Source organism: Camelus bactrianus, chromosome 9 (genome assembly GCF_048773025.1).
Source record: "Camelus bactrianus isolate YW-2024 breed Bactrian camel chromosome 9, ASM4877302v1, whole genome shotgun sequence".
NCBI lineage: Eukaryota > Metazoa > Chordata > Mammalia > Artiodactyla > Camelidae > Camelus > Camelus bactrianus.
In genome coordinates, this window is record NC_133547.1 from 2845560 (window position 1) to 2861684 (window position 16125).

The 16125-nt window shown below is 54.2% G+C and overlaps 2 protein-coding genes across 4 annotated transcripts; both read left to right on the forward strand.

Annotated features, from left to right (window-relative positions):
• The first annotated feature begins 69 nt into the window (after positions 1-69).
• SYT5 (synaptotagmin 5) lies at positions 70-7037 on the forward strand. 3 transcript variants are annotated; one of them, XM_074369064.1, is made up of 9 exons: positions 70-671; positions 1765-1867; positions 2424-2596; positions 4210-4329; positions 4426-4593; positions 4932-5099; positions 5398-5515; positions 5785-5918; positions 6482-7037. In XM_074369064.1, exons 2-9 carry the CDS (start codon positions 1789-1791, stop codon positions 6680-6682), a joined length of 1161 nt encoding a protein of 386 aa, XP_074225165.1. In that variant the 5' UTR covers positions 70-671; positions 1765-1788; the 3' UTR covers positions 6683-7037. The 3 variants fall into 3 exon arrangements, with proteins under 3 accessions (XP_074225165.1, XP_074225164.1, XP_074225163.1); XM_074369063.1 differs by having other exon boundaries at positions 332-671; positions 1744-1867; XM_074369062.1 differs by lacking the exon at positions 70-671 and having other exon boundaries at positions 1664-1867.
• A 3370-nt stretch (positions 7038-10407) lies between these two features.
• Positions 10408-16034, forward strand: DNAAF3 (dynein axonemal assembly factor 3). Its single transcript, XM_010961894.3, has 12 exons — positions 10408-10488; positions 10600-10688; positions 10962-11104; positions 11434-11527; positions 12785-12942; positions 13244-13426; positions 13575-13700; positions 13805-13927; positions 14203-14332; positions 14925-15039; positions 15209-15283; positions 15368-16034. Exons 2-12 carry the CDS (start codon positions 10604-10606, stop codon positions 15558-15560), a joined length of 1425 nt encoding a protein of 474 aa, XP_010960196.3. The 5' UTR covers positions 10408-10488; positions 10600-10603; the 3' UTR covers positions 15561-16034.
• Positions 16035-16125: the final 91 nt, after the last annotated feature.

Below are 16125 nucleotides of genomic sequence, written 5' to 3' on the forward strand. Positions count from 1 at the left end.
TAATGTCCTAGGGAGGAAACTAGAAGGACTCACAATTTGCACCTGAGAAAGGTAGGTTTGGACAGTTGAGTCAGAGAAGGCTGGAGGTCCAGAGTCTGGGCAGGTTGGACTCGGTTCCCTGAAGCTAGGAGCATGGGGGCTTGCCTCCAGGGCCTGGCGTGAGGGGGAATTTTGAGGGTGGAGTGAAGTCTGGAGCTGATTTCCTGGAGAATTTCACGCTTAGTCTCCTGTCTAGATATCAGAATACCTGGGTCTCCGTAGAGGGTCTTCTGGGTCCTAGAACCCGATATTCTGGCGCCAGGTTCCATGGGCAGTACTGAAGGGTCGGGTAGGGAGAGGGAGGCTGGATGCCAGGTGGCTGGACTAGAAGGCAGAGAATCTTCTGGACCAGGATAAATACCCGTGGGCGTCCTGGTGGTTCCAGGCTAGGGGCAGGATAAGGGGCGGGGCGGGTGTCTCCACCGAACACGCGCGCGCGCGCACACACACACATATACAGTCATACACACGCACACGCTCACACCAGCCCAGCTCCGTTGGGCCGCGCCCCCTCCTCACGGCGCTCCGCGATCAGCACCCAGGACAGCACCACCCACCTGCGTGCAGAGGCGGGGTCAGGGCGGGACCAGCGCCTCTCTCTCTCCGGAGGGTCCTGTCTAGCCGCGGAGCAGGTAGGAGCAGCTGGGATCCCTCCCTCAGCCGCATCCTCATTCCCATACCTAGAGAGATGGTGTGGGGGGGGGGTTGGGGGGAGACTGGGAGAGACCTGCTAGCAGAAGGAGTGGGAAGGCTGGAGCATGAAACAGGAGAATGGGATTTGGAGACAGGTGTGGAGACAAAGAACCAGAAGGAAGGGAGTAGGCATGGGGAGAGCGTGAGAGATCCCGGGAGACAGGGACCAGACAACAGGCAGAGACTAGACAACCCAGACGGAGGAGCCGCGAGAAGCCGACGGAGAGACGGACAGAAATAGGGAAGACCTCCATTTAGAGTCGAGAGAGAAGTGGCAGCCGAGGCAGTCACGAGGACAGGTGTGAAGACAGCTCGAGGTGCGCGAGAGAGACTAACAGGCTGAGAAGGATGTCGGGGCCCAGTCGAGACAGCAGGGCAGCCCCCCACCCATTCCCCACAAGAATGGGAGAGGGAGGATAGCCTGAGTCTTGGCTCCCGGGGCTAAATGTGGAGGGAGGAGCCAGCTGTGGACGAATTCACTGAGGGGCAAGGCCGTCTCCTCCCCACCCTCGCTCGTCCCGGGTATTGGGTCTGGGGTCCAAGGCGGGTCCGGGAACAGAACGAGCTTGCCCCGCCCAGACCCGGCTTCTGTGCGTAAGCCCCGCCCGTTGTCCTGGCAACAGGCCGTTGCCGGGGCAACCAGCGTTGCCTTCACCCCGCCCTAGCGGAGCCAGCAGTTGCTCTGGGCAACCTGGTGCACTGGTTCCCACGCCCGCCTTCGCCCACTTCCGGTTCAAGCCCTGGGGAAGGGCCGAGAAGGGGCAGAAATGAGCGGAATTGGATTCCTGGGGGGCCTTGGAGGGAGGGGGCGTCGCTTTGGGATGGAACTAGCTCCCGGAATTCACTCCCAGCCCCCGCCCTCTGTCGCAGAAAGAAACTACAGCCCCCAGCATGCCTCGCGGCGTCTGGCCATGTCCTGTACAACCAGCTGCCCAGGGTGCCGATGGGAGTTGGAGTTCTTTGTTGTTCAGAGAGCTCAATGGGTGCATGGGGTGGGTGTTGGGGTGCTAGGGCGCTTGGGTGCCTCCGCAGAAAGAACCATAAGACCCCGCCGCCATGTTCCCGGAGCCCCCAACACCCGGGCCTCCAGCGCCGGACACGCCTCCAGACTCGAGTCGCATCAGCCACGGTCCTGGTGAGCGAGACCCTGGGGCGAAGCGGAGGGAAAGCCTGGTCAGGATTACCAAGGGGCGGATTCGGGCGGGTGTATTCAGACTGGCGGGCTGGAAAATATGGGTGTCATCATAGTCGGAATTCTGGACTGAAATCTAAATGAAAAGGAAAAGGAACAGGTTTGCAAGAAAATCAATAACCAGACCAAGGGGTGTGGAATAGAATGGAATCTTGGATTGGTGAATTGGAAGGTCCACCTTTCCCTTTTTTACAAAATAGGGAAACTAAGGCTCAGGGAAGGGTTAAGCCTTCTACAAGCACAGGGGATGAGCAGAAAAATTAGAATGGGGGTAGAAGAGGAAGGGGAACTAATAAACAAGAAAATCTAGGTGGTGTCAGCCTGCCTTAGGGCTTCCAATAGCTTTATAGGCGAGATCAGTTGGAAAGAAAATACAGAAATAAAATTGAATGGACATGGTTGGAGGGAAAACGAGGCCAGCTAACACATGTAGTCCGGACTGAATCAGCCAGCTTGCTTCTCAGGGCGTCAGTGTTTGCTGTTTCCATGTCCTCTGCAGTGCCCCCCTGGGCCCTGGCCACAATCGTGCTGGTCTCAGGCCTCCTCGTCTTCAGCTGCTGTTTCTGTCTCTACCGGAAGCGTTGTCGGAGGCGGATGGGCAAGAAGAGCCAGGCCCAAGCCCAGATCCACCTTCAGGAAGTGAAGGAGCTGGGCCGGAGTTTCATAGACAAGGTGTGGCTTGGCCCAGCCCCTCAGCCCTGCCCCTTCCTGCAACCCCTGCTCCACTCAGTGGCCCAGCAGCCTCAGTCCCTGCCCCATCCCTCCTTTACCCTTATTTGCTCATCTTCCCTGTGTATTTTGCCCTAAACTGGACCTGGGGGCCTGGAGATGGACCAGACATTCACAAGAACCTCCAGTCTGTTGGGGAAGTCAGGCACTCACACAGACACTCACAATACAGGACAGTATGTGCCACATTAAAGGCAGTACAGGGCATATGGGAGCACAGAGAAACCACCTGATATCCTAGGGGGCCTGAGGTTTCTCAGATGAGGTGACTTCTGTGTTGAGACCCAGAGGGACTCAGAGGTAACTGAGAGCAGAGAGAAGGACATTCCACCTCAAAGGAAGAGCAAGTGTGGAGGCCTGGAATCCAGGTTCTGAGGGACATTTGGAGAACAGAGTCGTTTTTCACAATAGCTAGGTTATAGAGTACAGATACCCTGTGAGAGCTCAGTAGTGCCCATGTAATGAAGGCAACTGGGAGCTGCAGAAGTTTTGAGCAAAAGAGGGACAGGGTTACATGAGTGTTAGGGTGAATCCTCTGGAACCCATGTGGAGGGCAGATCTGGGGCAAGGAGACAAGGAAGGAGGCTGAATGGCAGCCCTGAGAGGTTGAAGGAAGCATGAGTTGGAAGAGGCCATTGCAGTGGAAAATGGAAAGCTACAGGTACAAGTATCTGAGCTTTTGGCCTCTGCACACAGAGTAGAATGAGGCTCACCTGGGAGCCAGAGAGTCCTAGAACAACCAGCTCTGTGACCTTGGGAAATTCACTGACCGTCCCTGAGCCTCAAGTCCGTGGTCCATAACTAGGACTCCACCTCTTCCCTTCTCAACAAATAGCTTTTATAATGAGCACCCTTAAAGGGATGCCCTTAAGGGACCTGGTATCCAGTCTCCCCCTGTCCCCTAAGCCAGTGACTCCAAAGACCATCTGCAACTGTATCACCTCTAGTACTTGTTGAAATGCAAATTCCAGATCTTGCACCAGACTTACTGAGTCAGAACCTCTGAAGTGAAGGCATTTTACCAGACTACTCAGGGAAATTCTGATTCACATTACATTTTGAAAATTGGTGACTTAGGTTAAGTCTTCTGATTTTGCTGTTCTAGTTTAGAATGGCAAATATATAGTAAATATCTCATTTCTCCTCTATGTTTTTCTGTGGCAAGATCACTAATTAACATGGTAATTTGGACAGTCACCCCAATACATCCATTAATGTGTGAAATAAAATCTGCATCCCTCCTGTAGACAATGAGATACTGTCAGCGCAGGTTTTTTCTAGTCTCAGCATGACAAACACATTGCATGTGTGTCAACACGTTTGTTCCCCACCCATAGCAGACATCACTGATCAAACATTGACAAACATACCACACTGTGTGTTACCATGGCTAGTACCTGCCTGTGGCAGACATCACCAATCAAACATTGACCCTACTGAGCTTGCAAGTGTTTAGTTATAGCTGGAGGGATCTGTGAGTTTCCTTTGGCTTCTGTGCCTGGAGGATACCATTTTCAGGGGAAGAGTTCACCTGCCCTTGCCCCTGGCTCCCTAAGGTGCAGCCAGAAGTGGAGGAGCTGGAGCCGGCACCATCTGGGCCAGGGCAGCAGGTGGCAGAGAAGCACGAACTAGGACGACTGCAGTACTCACTGGATTATGATTTCCAGAGTGGCCAGGTGGGTGTCGACGGGGGGGGGGGGGGGTTCTGGCCCCTTCTTGTGGGAGGCTCCAGAGGGGAAGCTAAGACTGGGTCCCTCCTCATTGCTGTACAGCTGCTTGTGGGCATCCTGCAAGCTGAAGGATTGGCAGCCTTGGATCTAGGTGGCTCTTCTGACCCCTACGTGCGGGTTTACCTGCTGCCAGACAAACGGAGGCGTCATGAGACCAGGGTGCATCGGCAGACTCTGAACCCTCACTTTGGGGAGAACTTTGCCTTCAAGGTGAGCTCCTGGCTTCAGTGCTCCATGCCCGGCAGCCTGTCTCCAGTCCCTGGAACATTGGGGATCCATCCCTTCAGCTTTTACTGGTGGCAGTTACCAGCTCTGGGGACTCTCTCACAAGAACCTGTGTTGTCCCTTTGGGGCTCTGCTGACCCGTGGACTGCTCCATTCGTCCTTGGGCGGTCCCATTTGGGTCCCATGGACACCCCCGCAACCGTTCCCTTGGACCCTCGCTGCCCGGACTCTTAGCCTTCCATCTGGATGTGCTTTGCCCCACTTCCTCACCCTCTGACTTCCTACTCTCACTTTGCGCTCTCTCTGCGCTCCCCTCACCCCAGATCCCCTACGTGGAGCTGGGGGGCAGGGTACTGGTCATGGCGGTGTACGACTTCGACCGCTTCTCCCGCAACGACGTCATCGGGGAGGTACGGATCCCCATGAGCTCCGTGGACTTGGGGCGCCCAGTGCTGGCCTGGCGCGAGCTGCAGGCGGCTCCTAGGGAAGAGGTGAGCACGCGTGGCCACGCCCCCATGGCTGGGCCAGCCCACCCGCGACCCCGGGCCAATCAGATCCCAGGCCTCCCGGATTCCCCGAGCTCCAGCCCTTTCACCTGCTGCAGATGAGTTGCTCCCAGGTCTCTCCCGGTAGATGGACGCCTCCCCCTCGATAGGCCCCCATGGATGGTCCCACTGGGGCCTTACCTCTGGACCATACCATTCCAAGACTAGGGGGAGGGAAGAAAGTTCGCAGAGGGAATGGATGAGGAGCCCGGGCTCCAGTGATGGGTCCCTCTCCACCTTCCAGCAAGAGAAACTAGGCGACATCTGCTTCTCTCTCCGCTATGTTCCCACGGCCGGGAAGCTCACCGTCATCGTCCTGGAGGCTAAAAACCTGAAGAAGATGGATGTAGGAGGGCTGTCAGGTGTGTGGGAAGCAAGAAAATGGTGGTGGTGGTGGTGGTGGGCGGGGGAGGTTCTGGCAGTTTCTGGGCCCTGAGGGTCCCTTAGGGAAGAGGAAGGCCCAGTCTGCCATGGAGGATATAGATTCGATTTTGGTACAGAGAGGGAGTCCTGAGGGGTGCATATGGTGTCTCTATGTTCTTCCAAAGAAGAGCCTCATGCATTCCCCTCAGTCTGATTCCCCTGGACTCAGCAGAGAGCGGACTATAAAATTCCTCCTCCCTCTCCCCAGATCCATATGTCAAGGTCCACCTGCTGCAGGGCGGCAAAAAGGTGCGGAAGAAGAAAACAACCATCAAGAAGAACACTCTGAACCCCTATTACAACGAGGCCTTCAGCTTCGAGGTGCCCTGTGACCAGGTCCAGGTGAGCCCAGACCTGCCCAGAGCCCCTGCAAGAACAGCCCTTTCCCCTCAGAGTCCCAGGCCCTTAGAAAACCCGTTGTTAAGGGAAGGGAGACTCCTTCGCAACCCTAGAAGCCAGGTCTTGGGGATCTGGTTATATTCTCAATGTCAGCTTCCTCCTGAGGACCAGGATGCCCCGCCCACTCCAGTGCTCTGGTTACTGAGAAAAAGAGACTTCCCCACAACCCTAAGGCCTGGCCCCTCTGCCCATTTAACAGTCTTAAAGATTTGCCCCTCTTAGGAGGCTGCCTCTTAAGGAGCCTCCTAACAACCCCAGAGCAGCAGGGGCCCTGAAGGTTTATCTCTTGAAATCTGATCCCAGAAAGACCCCCGAGCATCAGTCTAACCAACTGCAGGACACGCGGCCCCTCTCACTTCCCACCCCCGCCCTGCCCGAGCTCCAGGTGAAGCCTTAGCCCAGGGCCTAGCAAGAGTCCCCCCAGAACTGTGGTTATGGGGGAGAGGGTCTCCCCGTGCCTCCTCACCCCACTCTCTGGTCTCCTCCTCCTCCCCTGCCCACCGCAGAAGGTCCAGGTGGAGCTGACTGTGCTGGACTACGACAAGCTGGGCAAGAACGAGGCCATCGGGAGGGTGGCCGTAGGAGCCGCAGCCGGTGGGGCTGGCCTGCGGCACTGGGCGGACATGCTGGCCAATCCCCGGCGGCCCATTGCCCAGTGGCACTCTCTGCGGCCCCCTGACAGAGTAAGGCCGCCGCCAGCACCCTGATCCCCACCCTCAAGCCCTGACCCCAGACTCCTGGCCCAAACCACGCCCATGCGCACATTTAAGCCTTCTCTGAACGCTAACACCCCCACCCATTCCTGCCTTCTCCCCCTCCATTACTCCAATCATGATAACTTGCCAACTCCCCAACCACGCAGAAGCCCCAGGGGCCCCTGGGGGAGGGGGGCAGTCTCCCCTCCCCGACTCCAGGGTCCCACCCTCTGCTTTGACAATCAGTGACCCCAGCCTACTATCCCCTTGACTCCCAATGCCCTTTTCCCTGCATAGGATCACCCACTCCTGGCCCCAGTCTGATCCCTGCACCACTCCTGGGACCAAATAAATACTTAGCAACTTTGCTGGCCTGGCCCGGTGCTCCGTGTTGGGGGTGGGCAGGGGCATGGGCGGGGAACCCAAGAGGGAACCTCCAGGGGTGAGTCCACACAAGGGCAGGGATAGAGCTGCCCATCCTGGAAACACACAGGGAACCCCACCCCCACCCCCTTCATCCATCTATCCTCTCACCTACTCACTGTCCCATTCACTCCTTCATTTATTCATTCAGTCACTCCTCCAACCTTCGGTTTCCTCATCTGAAAAAATCATGGTAATAGGAATGCCTCCTGTATGTTTGCTGTGAGGAGTCAATGAGAACTCACTTACTTATTCATGACTTTATCTGCTCCCTCACCCATGATTCACATAGATTTTCCTACCCATATTTTCCCCTCCCTTCCTTCCTTTCTTCCTTGCATCATCCATCCATTCTGTATTCCCTGAGGTCTTCTGTGTACCAGCTTCTGTTGGATGCTGGGAACCCTAATAGATGCAAATTCAGACTTTACTTCCAAGCAACTTGCTCTCATCAAAGAAACAAAGTAGCTGTGCAAGATCTGGGAATGAAATCTCCAGAGAATGAGAGAAAGATTTACACAAGGAGAGACAGTGGTTGCAACTACGCCTCATTCTGCTTTCAACAAATTCTGTCAGTCTGTGTCTAGGAAAGATAGTTGTTTCACTGGTTTTTCCTCCATCTCATTCCAGACAGGTGGCAGACATAGGTCCATGAAATTTGGCAAGTGAGCTCTCAGAGCAGCAGGTTAAGTTTAAAATCAGCCAAAAAGTACTCCCACGTTCTAAGGAAAGGCGCAGAGTACAAACTTATCCCCCTAGGCTTTCTAGTAGCCAGTGGGAAAGGGGAAATCAGATCAGTTACCTAGGTTGTGAGGCCCATGAGATTAAAAAAATTTTTTCTCCAAAGGAATGCAGTAATTTCTCATGTATGAGTGAGGGGACATCTTTATAAAGACAGTACTGTGTATTATTACTATTACTGCTACTGCTTCTGATAATAATCCTCCAACAACCTCATGAAGTAGACACAATCATTATTCCCAGTTGACAAATGAGAAGGCTGTGCTTCAGGGAATTAACATGACCCGCTCAGGCTCCTACAGTCAGGAAGTCCTTGTCTAAATCCGGGGCTGAATCTGTTCTGAGTTAGATGATGGCATTGGCATCCCTGGTTCCATGGCTTAACAAGGTAAATGAGAAGTCTACAACCATTACAAACAGTGACCAGTTTGGAAGGAAATTAGTATGGGCCAAGATGATGTACAAAGGGTGGTCAGGGACAGCTTCCCTGAAGAGGTAGCACTTAGGCTGTGATCTGCATGACAAGAAGGCATGAGGATTGTAAAGATGAAGGGGAAATACAATGGCATAAAAAGAAATGACGTACTGATTCGTGCTATAGCATGATGACCCTTGAAAACACTTTTTTTCCTATCTTTATTTTAATTTTATTTTTAAAAGATCTGTTTATTCTTTTTTCTTAATCTTTTTTTTTTTTGAGGGAGTAATTAGGTTTACTTATTTATTTGTTTGTTTTTAATGGAGGTACTGGGGATTGAACCCAGGACCTTGTGCATGCTAGGCGCATACTCTCACTGAGCTATGCCCTCCCCCACAAAAAACCCGCACGATTTTAAGTGAAAGAAACCAGACAAAAAAGACCACATATTATATGAATTCATCTATATGAAATGTCTAGAATAGGCAAATCTATAGAGGGACAAAAGTTAATTAGTGTATTGAGGGACTAGGGAGAGGGAGAAATGGGGAGTGACTGATTAATAGGTATGAGGTCTTCTTATGCAGTGATGACACATTTCTGGAACTAGAGAGTAGTGATAGTTGCACAAGGCTGTGAATGTACCTAATGTCATTAATGGTAAACTTCATGTTGTGTGTATTTTATCACAATTTTTAAAACCCACAAAGATGAAGGGGAAGAAAATTCCAGGCAGGAGGAACCTCAAGTTCCTTGCAAAGGCCCTGGGGCAGGAACAGGCTTGATATATTCTCAAAAGAGCCAGAAGGCAGTGTAGCTGGAGGGAGGGTGGTACCGGATCGGGGTAGGGGGTTGGGGGATAGGGCATGATGTAAGAGACACAGCCAAGAGCCAGATCCCATGGGACCTGGGAGGTGGAATTATGGGGCTGGGATTGATCTATCTGCAGGGGGAAACCTCAGGAGGGTGTTAGAGGGGAGTGGCATGGTTTGGAGTACTTGTAAGATTACTCTGGCCCCTCCATGGAGAAGGCATTGCGGAGAGCGGTGGTGATGGAGGTGACAAGCATTAAGCTTTGCTGGAGAAAGTCAGGATCTGGGGCTCTAATGGGCTGAGGCTGACTCAGGAGGAGCCACGGGTTGGCTGACTCACTCCTGGAGGGACCGCTGAAATCTTAGCCTTCATTTCCTTTCCAGTGCCCAGAACTGTCCTCAGAAGGCAGATGGAACTGCTTTCAATCTGCCACACTCCTGCCAGCTGCATGAGCCCAGTCCCATTTCACAGAGCAGGAAACAGGCACAGATGGTGTGACTGACTTGTCTAAGTTCATGCAGCTGGATGAGGAGAGGAGGCAGAGGACCAAGGCTCTGTGGATTCTGTGCCCTGGGCTGGGCACTAGGGTTTTTCTGGAGATGTATCTTACTTGAGTCCCTGTCCTTGTGGCACTCACAGACAAGTTAAGTCACCTGGCCGTGGCCTCTCAGCCAGCAAGTGACAGAACAAGGTGTAAGCCCAGCCATGTCTGTCTGGCACCCAAAGCCACATTCTCTAGCTCCTTGACCCGGAATATAAAGTAGTGGGAGTCACAGGGTAGACAGCAGTGTGGCCTTCTGCTGGGAAGGCAAGAGCAGAACTCTGAGGAAGATCCCCAGCTAGTAAAGTATAATAAAATAGGAAGTGATGAGTTTTGAGTATAATTACATTTATTTTAATGCAATTATTTAATTGGAATTTTTAGTAATTAATTTAGTAAAAAGTTTAATTTTTAGTCATGATTGTGTGTAACAATAGGTCACAAAATTCCTAAAAATTTAACAACCAGCTAGCACTTGGCTGTATGTCCCACCTGGTGAGAAGCCCTGTCTGGTAGAGCCAGGATGTGAGGGGTCTGTTCTGTTCTGTCTAAATTGGACTGCCCCAGGCTCTGCCCCAGTCTCTTCTGGATCCGCCCCTTCTGTTCCAGCGCCGTCGTCATGACAACCGCGTCCACACGCCCTCCTCTTTCACAAACCTGGTACGTCCCTCAGTCTTCCCATTGGCCAAAAGTTCGTAGCTGGCAGGTCTCGCTCGCTCTCATTGGTCAGTTGATAGCGGCGGTGCCAACCTGCACACTCCCATTGGCCTATTGATCGGAAAGGGCGGGGACTACGGGCAGCCGTTATATAGGGGCGTGGGACAGCAGCGCAGCTCCGAGCAAGGAGGGAGGGGGCGTCTCGGGTTATCTGGAAGGATAAAGGTGAGGGGGTGTCACACGGAAGAAAGGGGCGAGAAGTCAGCGGAGGTGAGAGGGGAATGGGTGGGCGATGCAGACTTGATGTTTGGGGATTCCAGGATGTCTGTCCCGCAGGGCGATGACCACACCGGCAGGCTCGGGCTCGGGCTTCGGCTCTGTGTCCTGGTGGGGCCTGTCCCCGGCGGTGGACCTGCAGGCTGAGAGTGAGTCCCCCACGCAGGATAACAAATCATCCTTCGGAGCCTGGCAGATGGCGCCCTAATGTTCTCTGAGGCTCCAAGGGCGGGGGGTGCCCCCCAGTGCAGCCTAGATGACTCTCTGCGGACTACGAGTTCCCGAATGCTTAGAGGCACAGCTCCCTTTGAAACCTAGGCCAGAGGTGCAAGTCCTGCTGGGAGTTACAGTCCATCGTGCTGGGGCTGTCTTCAGGGGGCGCTCTCCAGGCCACCACCCTCAGCCCGCTGTCGTCTCCTTAGGTCCTCCTGTGGACCCAGACTTGCAGGCTGATACAGAGCACGGGACACCGGACCTAAGTGTGCTGCTATTGGGCTCCACGGATGGGCGGCACCTGCTGCGGACCCTGGCCCGGGCTGCTCTCTGGCCCCAAAGAAGGTTCCAAGTGAGCTGGGATTATGGAGTAGTGGAAGGAGGATGAAGATGAGAGCCTAGAGGGAGGAAGGAGCTGGAGGCCCAGACTCCTAGGTCCTAGGAAAGGAAGGGCCTGGGGTTGGCTACTCCAGGGTTCAAATGAGAGGAAGAGCCTAAGGATTGGGTCTCCTGAGTAGTGATGGGGAGGAGGGTTCTGAGTTCCTCACTCCTGTGTTTGAAGGATAGAATAAAGGTCTCCTGGGTCCTTTGGAAGGAGGGGGCCAAGGTCTCCGATTCCTGGGTCTCATAAGAGCCAGGGACACAGATCTCAGAATTATTTTTCCCTGTCCATCTTTCCAGTTTTATGTGCTGGAGAATAATCTGGAGGCTGTAGCCCGACACATGCTGATCTTCAGTCTAGCCCTGGAAGATCCTGAGAAGATGGGGCTGCAAGGTCAGTTACAAAGACTCAGGCAATCTGGCCCCCAGCCCCTCCTAGCTCCCTGCAGGAATTCTAACATTTTAATGGTGCAATTAAGCGTTTTGAACATTGTTCCTCGTTTCATCACTTGCTCACTCGTTTGGTAGTCTTAGAGCCTCAGCTTTCCCCACCTGTGAAGTGGGGCTAAAAATAACACTTCCTAGAATCATTTAGAGCCTTCCAGGAGAAAATCCACGTCAAAGTCTCAGAACTGTGCATGACACCGTATAAGCATTCAAAACCTCCTTCCAAGGGAGAAACCCAAAAGAGATCAAGGGACTTCCTGAGAGGTAGTGAGTCCCCTAGATGTTGGGAGAGTTTGACTGAGCTGAACTCTGTCCTGCCCAAAGCCTCCCGCAGGCCTGAGTCTCCCCTAGTTAGAGGTGTGAACCCCCAGGAGTCTGCCTGGAGGAGGCAGCCTTGGAAGTGAGACTATAAGGAGGAGAGAGGAGGAGGATTTGGGTAGGAAATTATTTCCCAGTAACAAAAATTTTGGTTTGGTGCCTAGAGCAAAGTCTAAATTCAGGCTGTGTTCAAATTCTGATTCTGCTTGCTGTGTGACCTTGGGCTAATATCCATCCCTTTCTGGCCTTCCATTTCTACGTTTATAAAATGGAGATCCTCAAAATTCTTCTTCTGTAGAATTCTTGTGATGATTAAACGAAAAAACTGCATATCTCCTGGCTTATAATATAAACTCAATACATTTTAGTGATTATTTTTATCATGATTATAGTTGGTAGATGTCATTAATAGTCCAGGGCATTCAGAAGACATCGCATAGATTTCATAAAGCACCTTGTAAATTCTCTTAAACAAGGAGGACTAATCTAATCTATAATCTAACTAAAGGTATACAGTTCTCTCTTATAAGGTACTTAAACAGTAAAATGAAACAATTTAACATTTTAACACATATACATCTTCATCTCCACCGATATTTATATATAACCTTTTCTTTTTAAGGCAAAAGAAATTAAACACGAAATTCAGGATTGGGGTTCAGGATTCTGGGGTGGGAAGGAATAGGCAAAGAGACCTAGGTGAGGTATAAATAATTCTTTGTGTTCTAGCTGTTGAGATGGGTGGGGAGTTTGCCTGGGTTCGTTGTGCTTGTTACATGACTATGAAATTATAAGATCATTATAAAGTGGGTATGCGCCATTCACGTGGGTCTCATTTCTGGGCTCACTCCCCTTCTCGCCCCACTAACTTTCCCGCTCCCTGCAGAGAAGAGCGAGACCTTCCTGGAGATGTGGGGGAACGCACTGCTGCGCCCCCCAGTGGCCGCCTTCGTTCGCGCCCAGGCGGATCGCCTGGCTCACCTGGTCCCGGAGCCCGACCGCCTGGCGGAGCAGTTGCCCTGGCTCAACCTGGGCGCCCTAAAGGTGCCACCTCCCGTCCTCCGACCATTGCCACCTGGGATCCGGGTGGCGGCGGGAAGAAAAGAGTTTACGTTGATGGAGCGGGCTGCGGGCTCGGGAGTCCGAACCCTGGCTCCCGGGCTCCCACTGTGGGATATGGCCCAGGGGGTGGCTGCCCTCTCTTGAGCCTCAGTTTCTTCATCTGATAAAAAAGAGAATCGTTCCCACGCCCTGGGCTCCGGGAAGGGAGGGTCAAGCAGGAGAAGCCGCTCTCCCTGCAGCCCCCTCTCCCTTGCTCTCTCTCCGCGCGTTCCTGACCGCGCAGTTCCGCGAGCGCGACGCGCTGGAGGCGGTGTTCCGCTTCTGGGCCGGCGGGGAGAAGGGGCCCGAAGCCTTCCCCATGAGTCGCCTGTGGGACTCGAGGCTGCGCCACTACCTGGGCTCCCGTTACGACGCGCGGCGCGGTGTCAGCGATTGGGACCTGCACATGAAGCTGCACGATCGCGGGGTGAGGGCTGGGGGGAAGGGCCTGGGGTCCCCAGCCCTGGGTGCGAAGTGGGAGGGGCTGGGGGCCGGACTCCAGTGTCTGAGAGGAGGGCCTGGGGCTCGTATACCAAATTCACTGAGGCCTCTTTTCTTCCCTCTCCTGACCCTAGGCCCGAGTCATCCACACCCGTGAGTTTCGGCGCTGGAGGGACACAGGTGTCGCCTTTGAACTCAGAGACTCCAGTGCATATCACGTGCCCAACCGGACCCTGGCATCCGGTCGCCTCCTGAGCCATGTGCGTGTCCACTCTCTACCCTGGATTCTCCTTCTTTTCGGGGACCTAGGAGCCGGTGTCCTCAACCTCGACCTGACCCGTCTCCTCTCTCCCTGCTTTTCCAGCGTGGGGAGCGCATTGCAGCGCGCGGGTACTGGGGGGACATCGCCACGGGGCCCTTTGTGGCCTTCGGCATCGAAGCGGACGACGAAAGCCTCCTGCGGACCAGCAACGGGCAGCCAGTCAAGGTGTGCGGCAGAAGGTGCTGGGGCTAAAGGCGAGTTCGCGAGGCCCCGCCCTCTGCCGTCCAGGCCCGGCCCCTCATTTTGGGGAGGCTACTGAATCCATTTAACAGGCTCCGCCCACCTCTACTTCCTAAACCCGTTCATAAATCCAAGCTTGGAGGTCTGCGGGCTCTGTGGGTGGGGAAGCCAGAGGGGTGGCGTTCTCTAAGCCTTTCCCGGGCCACCCTGGCCCCGCGGTCCTAGCCCCGCCTGTAGCCACACCGCTTCTTTCCCCCGAGACTGCGGGCGAGATCACACTGCACAACGTGACGGAGGTGTTCCGAGAGATCACCGCCTGGTGGCGCCCGAGAGCCGCCCAGGGAGACCCAGAGCAGGTGCGAGGCGACGGGGACGGAAGCCCGGAGCCTGGTAAGCGACGGAATCAACCTTCTCTTTTGAGATGGTAGGCCGGGCTCTGATGATGAAACTCGGGTAGAGTGGGATCCGGACCCTCGTCCCAGGCTTCAGGCTCTAAGTATTTCACATCCAAGCATGGACTGATACAGTATCGAGTGTCTGGACCAGTGACTTCCCCCTCCTGACATCCGGTCTACTTTTCTCTCTTTGAGTTTCTCTCCCTTTCCTAAATCCTGACACCATTCTTAGCATTCCGAACTCCAAGAGTCGAATTCTAACCCTACCTGCAGAAGTCTAAGAGGCTGAGACCATTTTAACAAGATACTGGCTCCCAGCTCACATCTGAAGAGACGCCCCCCCACCCCAATCTGGTCACACCTCCGTCTACCCAACCCCCATCCTCGGTGTCTGGATGTCCTGTGTGGCTATGGGCCGCCCACTCTCTCCTGGTCTGTAAAATGAGTCTCTCTCCGCCTGCTGGGCCGAACTTCCTAGAATTTTCAAGGATCTACCTAAAAGAAAGGATGAGAAAGGGCTTAAAGACGGACGAGGAGGGTTATCTCCAAGCTCTGTGTGTCTGCCTAACCCTGTCCCTCTTCCACAGCAGGCCCTGCCCTGGAATCCTTCACTGTCCACTTCCTGTCCCTCGGTTCTGCCCAGACCCTCCACCACAAGAGCTGCTACAAGGGACGGTTCCAGCTTCTCTACGTGGCCTGTGGGTAAGAGGGCCTGGGAGGTTCCCAGACTTCTCTCCCCCAACGCCTTCTCCCTCGGACCCAGGAGTCCAGGCTCCCAGAGCCTCCTTTATCAGTGTCCAGGTCCCCGGCCTCCCTCTTCCCTTAGGACTTTAAAGCCCGAGCCTCAGCCCTCCCCTTTGTTTCTCCGCAGGATGGTCCATCTTCTCGGCCCTGAGCTCGGAGCCTGTGTGGCCCCCGGAGGACGCCTGATTGTGGAATTAGCCCAGTGAGTCAGCGGAGTGCCCGGGCAGGGAACTTGTAGCCTGGGGTGGAAAGCCAGGTCCCCTAATACGCTGCTTCCTGGTTTCAGATACCTGGTGGACCTGCGGCAGGAGCAGCTGCAGGGGTTCTCCACCAAGGTCGGGGAGCTAGCACAGACGGCTGGATTCGCCCCGCACCCTGGGGCCAAGCCCTCGGAAACCTTGGCGCGCTTCTACAAGGCGGGAGACTCTGGTTCAGGCTGCATGGACCTAACTGTGGAGCCTGGGACTCCACCTCCTTAAGTCCTGGTCCCGCCCCTTGGGGCAACCAACCCGCCCTCTGAGGACCTGACCCAGCCCCTCGAAGGCCGGGTCCCACCCTCGGAAACCCTCAACCTGCCCTCAGAGTCTCAGGCTTCATCCTCAGAGGCTTTGGCTCCACCTACAAGGAGTCAGTTCCACATTTCTAATCTCTAAAGTCAGATTCTAGAATTAGAACCCGCCTCTAGAATATGCAACTTCACTTTCAACATTCTCACTCAGCCCCAGAGGTGTCGCCAGAATTTCAGGCTCCATCCTTGGGATTCTATATTTTATCCTTAGAATTCTAGATTGTTCTCCGAGTTCTACATTCCACTCCTGAGACTAAACGCAGGCTGGAGGTCCCCTAGGGCTTGGGCCTTTTGCTTGTCCCCTTGTCGCCAGGTATCCCATTCCTAACCAGGGGCTAGGAGTGTCTCCTTTTGCGGGGCTGGTCAAGTAAAGAGAGTCCTCTTCTCCTTGTGTCCGTGTGTCTTTCCTGCCTTCAGTCTGTCTCCAGGGGAGGGGCAGGAGTGGTCAAGAAAGGAGACCAGAGACCAGATTTCTG